The 8,368-nt window shown below is 42.2% G+C and overlaps 1 protein-coding gene across 2 annotated transcripts in view; it reads left to right on the top strand.

Annotated features, from left to right (window-relative positions):
- Nucleotides 1-6,345, top strand: part of LOC137972991 (ras protein let-60-like) — a 20,277-nt gene extending 13,932 nt beyond the window's left edge. For both annotated transcript variants that reach the window (XM_068819690.1, XM_068819691.1), the window contains exons 6-7: nt 2,420-2,515; nt 4,779-6,345. In XM_068819690.1, coding sequence (XP_068675791.1) covers nt 2,420-2,515; nt 4,779-4,916 — 234 coding nt within the window. In that variant the 3' untranslated portion in view covers nt 4,917-6,345. The remainder of the gene's footprint in view (nt 1-2,419; nt 2,516-4,778) is intronic.
- Nucleotides 6,346-8,368: the final 2,023 nt, after the last annotated feature.

Below are 8,368 nucleotides of genomic sequence, written 5' to 3'. Positions count from 1 at the left end.
CGATGGGCTAACACTCGGAACGTCAGCTTTCCAAATCATTCATGGTGGTAATTCCACCTTTATCAAAATATGTGATAAAACCAAATTTTCCTGTTAACCGTGACACTGTATGCAATCAATGTAACATGGAGACAATTTAGCATGTAACGGGGTCCCTCATGCGTGAGCACAAGTGTTGACGCCTGTCAAAGAATAGGTTATTGGCTAAGCTCTTCTGAGCCTACAATTTACCAGTTTAATAAATTATATACTAGCCCAAAACAGCGATGTGAAAGTTAACCAACAGGTACCCAGTTTACTGTGGCCATAATAATCCTCTGAAAATAAGAACCCAAAAGTTGTTTTTCAGTAGCTGTGTACCAGCAGGAGAATCCTTCAAGCTCTCCTCTGGATAAGAAACTACCCAGAAGATGCAGGTTGTCAAGATCACTTGAGATAGAACTTGACAGGAATTTATCCATTTTTTGGATAGCCCCCCTCCCCCCTTTATCCCCATTTTTCATCAGGGGTTGCTCTGAACTGAAGCATTTTGTATCAACCTTAGCTGTATGATTTTCTTATAACTAATGCAAACTGGACATGGAAGGAATCAAGTTCCAACTTTAATGCGATATTACACAAAGAAAATATACTTACAAATTTCATTATTGCAATAAGGGAATGTAACAAAAAAGTACGCGATAACCAGGTTAGCTGTTGGCTTAATCTTTTCTTCCTCACCACGGACATATTCAAAAGGAGTCAAGGCTTTGCGTTGTTAAACACGTGAACAATAATTACACCGTAAACACATGAATCGATCGAGCTTAGTCAAAAATCCTGCGTAACATATAACCAGCTGACCTTGCTCCTTTTTTTCTCGCGTCCCACACCTGGTGAAGGACGGGCTCTGCTGCACAGACTTCCTTCTTTTAGATCGGATAACCGACTCGTGCTGAGCTTTCGAATGAACTACCGTCTTTATAAACTCCTGAAATGTCGTGACCGTAACGTAGCAAGATCTACATATTCGCGAAATTTTCAAACCAGAAAACTCTTCTCAATCCCGTACGATTCCTTCCCTAATTGTCTTTTCACCAAATAAATCCAAAGGATGGTTGTTACTAATAATATATCTGTTGCAAGTACGGCAAACAGAAAATAGAATCCCTTCGGCCATTCTCTTCCGATTTCTTCCGGTTATCGTTTTTATTGTGTTCCCATCTGACCAATCAGTGGCGAGAACGGATTGGAACCGGCCAGAGCTCTCGATCCGAGGCGCTGGCCAAGAGGATCGCAGCTCTGGGAACGAGAATGTCGGCAGTCAACTTGAGAATTGATTTCACGGTAAGGAATTGGGCTCGATCTTGTTACGTCATCCGGATTAAAATATATCCGGATTGGGCGTCCACATATCCTCGATGACCAGCCGCTGTTTCGGAAATTGAGCCAGCGCTCACTCCCGAAATCACGGCTGGACGGTTCGGCTGGACGCGTAAGGTGGGCCATTGTTTATATCCGCCAATCAGAAACTCGCCTGCACAAATCGAGCAGGCATAAATTATAATTTTTGGTATAAGTTGTGGCTGCGAAGGTATTCTTTGACCCGGCCTGTTCGAGCTTTACAGTACCTTTGAAGTGGGAAAGATCCAGGATAATGGCAACGGAAAGAATTCGAGAAGGTGGAGAATGGTATTGTGTCGTTTTATGTCACCTGAGTTCGGAAACTACTAATTTTCCAGTTGCTCCTCAGACTTTGCTAATGTAAGAGCAAGTAAAATTCCTCAAGATCAATTGAAATTACTGCTGAGTTTCTTGGTGGCAGAACGAGGGGCCCGGTGAGGCCGTCTGAGAGATTAAAAGCGGCTGAAGATTTTGTTGATGAATGATTATTCGCCCGGGTTGAATTCAAACTCACATTGATCATTTAACCACAAACTCTTGAAAGCTCGCATCATCTGGAAACTTCGCAGTGACGTTTAAGCACTGTTATGTAATGACTGTTTTGTTAAAATCAATCTTTTGTGTTGTCTAATGCCATTTGCCCGCAACTATTAACTTCGCATAAAATATATTTTGAATTTACGTCACAGACACAATCTATCGCTGACGCGTCCAGACGTCTCTTTTCGGGGAGGATACCCGAACTCGAGTGAGCGGCGGAAATCGAGCCTAGCGTCCACACAGTTCCAGATTTATATCGGATTCAAAAAAATATCCACTCTGGAGAGCGTATTCAAAACGTTGCGGATTCGCCAGCGAATTCGCCGGATACTTGTGGACGGAAGGCGTACGCACCCGGAAAGAAAAAGTTGAGGATTCAAAAATATCCGCATACGTTTGGATGGGGCCTTAATATCGCTGACCTAATAGCCTGTTTCGCTTATGAATTTTAGTGAGGTTTTTAAAGTAAAAACAAGGCTTTGTTCTTTAATCATAGGATTTAGAAGAAGAAAGAGAAGTGAACAAAGAAGAGGTGTTAGAGTATTGTAACTCATCAGATGTTAACATTCCATTGATTGAAACATCGGCAAAGGTATGGTTTGAAGTACTGAGTTCCCATCATACAGTTCCTATGATAGAAATGTCCATGCTTTGCAAGTAGGGAGCTTAAACAGAGAGACGACGACTCCGGATACGAGAACGCGATAAAACAATAGGGGAGATATCGTTGACGTCACCTATTGTCATTAATGTGCCAACCAGAGCCTCATTGGCTGTCGAAACAACGGGTCTTTTATTCCTGTGGCTGGAACATTTGAGTAACAAAAGCAATGTTGTAAACAGATATCTTCCCTATAGGTCTTAAGGCGCCCGCAAACGAGAAAACAATGTTGCGGAAAAATTGTTTCCCGAAATGTTGCCTCGGCGCGCAAACGAGGAAACATTTGCTGAGGGAGCAAAATGTTTCTGAACAAATTCAGAAACCTTTTTGCCTCCGCAACAAATGTTTCCTGGGACCGCAAACGGGGAAACATTTGCTTCTGCAACAATGGTTGCGGTTGCATTAGGAAGTTAACACTAGTGTTAAACCACGCTCTATTTTCAGTGTTCCCAAGGGATTCAAGACACCAGGCCCGGGTTGTTCGAAGCATGGTTAGCGCTAACCAGCGTTAAATACCATGGAAACCTCTAGGTTTTGATTCCTCTTAATCAACGGTTAGCGTTAATCAGGCTACGAGCAACCTGCCACAGAGAGTTGACACTAGAGTAGTGTCAGCACTAGTGTTACACTCTGTTTCTCTGTGACCGCAACATTGTTTCCTCGTTTGCGGGCGCCTCAACGAGAAAAAACAAAAGATCTGCACGCCCTGCACGTGCGTCTTACATTCGTGTACTTTTCTATGTAGTTTTCGCTCTGACGACGACGTGAATTCACCAAATTTGAGGTTACGTAGAGAACGTGAGCATCTGACGACAAATATTCAATTTTCTCCGTAATTATCCACACCGTTCTCACCAATTTTATTCAAGGAATGTTGATACACACTTTGCATGCCGAGCGACTTGGAGCAATAGCAAAATTATTACTGTAACGGGAAATAGTATTTTTAGACAATTTTCTCGAAGCCGTCATCGTCGTCGTTGTTCAAGCTCCCTAGTTGTAAGTGGTTTTCACGTTACGTCATCTTCGCCATGTTGGTGGACGAAAACAAAAGATCCCTCATTTCCTCCTTTTGTTCTTCCATCAGTAAATTGTACATTGCAGCATTGTTATCTGTGTCTCTAGGGATTGGTTGCAAACCACTTATAAGATGGCAAAGTGATGGAGTTTTTGGGGCGGTTTTCAATTGAGTGGGGAAAGTAATGAGCGAATTGCTTTGGTTTATGATTACTGCACTCAGTGATTGGTTCAAAATTCACGCACCACTTTTTCAACCAATCAGAAGTGAAACCAAAACCAATCGTGGCTCGCGCGTGCACATTTTCCCGCGCTTTGTGTCGGCTACGTGTAATTACTTCGAGTTCTGATTGGTTTAGCGGATTGTTTCCGTCCTTTTTGATTGGCCAAAGTAATTACTTTTGTTTTGGTTTTACGACACTGGATTGAAACCCGCCCTAACTCCCTAGTTATAAGGTGACGACGACGACGATGTCAAATTTGTTGACGTCCCCACCTACAAGATCTTGTATTTCCCATAGAAGAGATTTAGCATCGTTTTTACGGCAAACGGCGAACGCCAAGCTGACATTTGAAAATTTGCCAAAAAGCGAAGAATCTTGTCTCATTTAATCACATATCTTGCGTCTTACTCACAGATATCGGGCACTCGGTTGTCATTCTAAACGTTTTCTCAGCAAATTTGCCGGTCAGCTAGATCCACCCAGATCTGGCATCTTTTCCTTGTTCAGTTAGCTCTTTCTTGCTGTTTGCCAGTTTCACCCATTCCGTAAGCGGGAGCCATATAGACACGCGAAGGGCCCGTCCACAAGTTGAAACCCCAACGGATTCGCCTGCCGTCCACACGTATCCGGCGAAGTCGGCGTGCAAATACACAAAGTCGTTACAGCGTAAATATTCAACATGGCCGCTTAACGAAATATTGTCGCTTCTCTTGTCGGCAATTCGCACGCCTGATGGCGCATGCTCTGTTGACAGTAGTCACAGAGGAATCCTAGATTCTAGAACGATGCTAAATACGTGTGAACGGTCAAATTTGATTTGCATACGTTACGTGTGGTTGGAAAAGTTTCGAATCCGCAGGGAAAAGGTTTCGGATTAAAAAATATCCGGATACGTGTGGATGGTGCCTAAATAAAGTTAAGCATGTGATGTCTGTTTTTCTTTTCTTTTCAAGACTGGTTTGAACGTGGAGGAATCATTCCAGTTAATGATGCAACAGATACAGAGAATTCAACCGTCGTTGTTAGAGAGAGCGGCACCCAAGCATCACGGGAACAAACCACCAAGAAAGTCAGACTGTCAACTACTCTAGGAGTAGCATTCAAATAGGATTTATTTTGTAGATGAAATTAGCAAAAAAGAACATCTTTTTGATAATTCATAGCTATGAGAGGATTTTTGATAACCGGTTTCTTTGGCTGCATGTCAGTTGCCTCTTATGAGAAGTCAATTCGCCCCGTGAAAAAAGACACTTCGCCCATGGATTTTATTCGATTACAACCCTTGAGTTCTCAGTTTAGTCAATTCATGAAATTGTTCCCCATAATAGTATTCCAGTTTTCCGTCAGTTTTCTGTCGTGTTTGCCCGTTAAGAAAGTCAATTCGCCCTTGGATTTACTACAGTGACCATCCCTGTGCCTTCAGCCTGGTCTACTCTTTGTTCGCTTTTTATGGTCCCATTAGATAGTGTCAATATTCCAGCTATATTCTTTGTTGCACATATTTCAGTTTCTCGCAGTCACATCTCCTTTTCTAATTGAAACAACAGGAAGTTAAAGACACTTTGACAGCAGCGCAAACGCCAAGAACATTGGTATCAATTTGAAGAATGCTCGTGCAGCACGCATTTTAGAGCATGTCTTTGGCGTACTACGAAAAGCAACGTAGCAATCCAAAATCCAATATAGAATAGAACGAAATGGAAAAGATTTAGAATAGCGCAATGTTCTATTTAGAAGTTAAGTTTGACAATGTCTTTGGCTTTGCGTTATATGGGAGCTTAAGTAAGGACGATGGCTATGAGGACGCCACAAAAATGTAGGTTTAATGAACAAAAACAAAGGCTCTGCAAGCCCAGCACGTGCGTTTTGTATTTTGGTACATTTCTTCGCCGTTGTTGTCCGGACAACGACGTGAATTTAGCAAAGTTGAGGTTGAGCACCTCTCGATAAAATTGTCAATTTTTTTGTCCTAACATCCTCGCCGCTCATGCGAGTTTTATTCCTGAAATGTTGATGTACGTTTTCTATGCGGAACAACTAGGAGTAATCCCGAAATTACTGCAATAACGGGAAGGAATGCAGACGTCTAGATAACGCCATTCCAGCCGTCATCGTGCCCCTTGCTTAACCTCCTTTGTAATCTTCTTAACGTCTTGATTCATGTGAGTGAGTTGACAGATGATGAACCAAACTTGCTTTCAAATCAAGATATCTGAACGTGCCTTTCCAAACACTAGCTTAAGAAACTGTCTTCAAATGTGAGTTTGATGAATAAGTCTTTTAATTAATGGCTATTTCTTTGATTTACAAAGTTGAACTAAAATCACGTTATAATATGGTCTCGAGTTGTTTGGGGATTATCCTAAAATTAGTAGAAGTGTCTTATTTATGCATGATTCCTAGACACTTAATCTCGGGCTAAATACATTATGATTAATACTATTTACTGTAACAAAATTCTTTTGACCGACTGGCAGATAATAATGGAAGTGAATAAACTGTTTCCTGAAAGCACTTTGACCTTTGCCTTCATGTCGATCTTGTTTCAAACGAACCGGAAATTGGGTACGATCTTCGGGTACATCCCTTAACAATGTCGTCGTCAATAACCGCTCTCACAGTGTTTTGTTTTCCCCCGTGTTATCTGTTCCCCCAAACACTGGGCACTAGTGCTGTGTGTTCCCCATTCACCATAACGATAAATCTGTTAGCAGAATATGAATACAAAGTATCCTAAACATGCATCAAAGCTAACCTTAAGCCTTAAAACTTTTGTTTAAGCCTAATTTGGCCAAAGGTTAGCTTTTGCGCATGTTTAGGATACTTTCTGTATTCATATTCTGCTATCATATTTATCGTTATGGCGAAGGGGGAAACACACAGCACTAGTGCCCAGTGTTCGCGGGAACACAAAACGCTGTGACACCGTACTCGAAAGCAAGGTAGGCATACTCAAACAACAACCCCGCGGTCGGCGGTACCTTACACATGCGCAACTGAAGCCATATTCCCCAGTCAGCAATTTCATTCCCTTGACCAGCGGTCGGAAAATAGAGACTCTTTTCAAATCGAGTCCAACAAAGGCCATATTTGATTGTCTGATAAAAAACGGTTTCATTCCTTGCCATTTTACCGGATGTTTCCGTTTTAGAGTGAAAGTAGTCAAATACGTACGGCAACGTTTTGGCAGAAACCAGTCGCCATGTTGGTTTTTAAGTCGTCATGCGAAGTAGCCATGTGTTATACTGGGAGGGGAGGGGGGGGGGGGGGGGGGAGAGGGCAAACATTGGAAAAAAGGCAAATTCGGAAAATCGGCTCGTCGAAATATTGACTGAATAACATTGCGAAAAGTACATTTTAGAATATAGAATTAAGTACCTTTCAGAATAATTTTACTTCTTCGGTTGCCTTTGACATTTTGACTTTCTACTTCGAGGAGGCAGTGTGGCCCAGTGGTTAGGGCGCTTGCCTTGAGATCCGGAGATCCCGGGATCAAGACCCGCTCTGACCACTGGTTGAATGTGATCCTGGTAGTCCCTGGTTCAACTTCGCAGCTGCACTTGTAAATAGGCAACTGGTTTTCCTCCGGCCAGTTGGGATTCTTAACAGTTGTTTTGTTCTGTTTAGTTGTGTTTCATTGGCCGTGAAAAGCCTCAATGGGGAGTGGTCAATTAAGTATGTATTGTATTGTATTATCTGCTCATTTTTCATTAAAAAAAACATCGAAGTAACTTGTGTAATCATTCTATTTTACTACTTAGGTGGTAAACATTTAATGATCGTGAAACAAATCATCTGTTCGTTATAACTCTCGAACTTGTTTTGTTTGCCCCCTCAGAAGTGTGTAGCTAATTTGCATGATAATAGCAAATCCAACATGGCGGCCATCGTTAATAAATAAGGTCTATTGTACACCACATCCTTTGTCTAAAGCCTCGTACTGAGCTTCCTTTAGAGAAAGTTCAGATTTTACTAACCTCTCGAGAGCGTAGTACTATACGTTGTGGGCGTGCCCGTCTTTAGAGGAAGAAGCCATATTTATATTTGTAAAGGTTTGACTTGTCACGCATACTCAGAAGACCCTTCAGACACGCGCGGTTATTCAACCAGAGTTTTCTGCTTCCAGTGAGGTTCCAGTTTTGGATCGTTTTGGATTGTTCCAGAGCCTCCCGCGCCCGTTCCGCTGGACAAGGGAAACGGAGTCTCTGGGAACGAGATCGCCCAGTCAGCTGTTTTAGCCTTTGTAGACCGCATCAGCATGGCGTAGCCATCCACAACCCAGCATTAAGCCCATTCGTCTTTCTTGCGCGGTCGTAAATCAAATTATAGCTACTTTTTCCACTTCTAAAAGCTTCTTAAACAGTGACCTTGAAGGAGAGAGTTTAGCAAACCAAAGAATCAGACAAGTCCGGAGAATTTTTGAGCGGAAAGGATTTTTTGAGGTGAGACACTTAAAGCATTTGATCTTCTCTCGTCTGGGGAAAGCCAATCCAATCATTGTCGCATATAGCTTGAACACAAAGCATAATCTGATTAAGTATAA

This window comes from Montipora foliosa, chromosome 10 (genome assembly GCF_036669935.1).
Source record: "Montipora foliosa isolate CH-2021 chromosome 10, ASM3666993v2, whole genome shotgun sequence".
Taxonomy (NCBI): domain Eukaryota; kingdom Metazoa; phylum Cnidaria; class Anthozoa; order Scleractinia; family Acroporidae; genus Montipora; species Montipora foliosa.
Note: the sequence above shows the minus strand (reverse complement) of the source record. Positions and strands in the feature narration are given on the sequence as shown.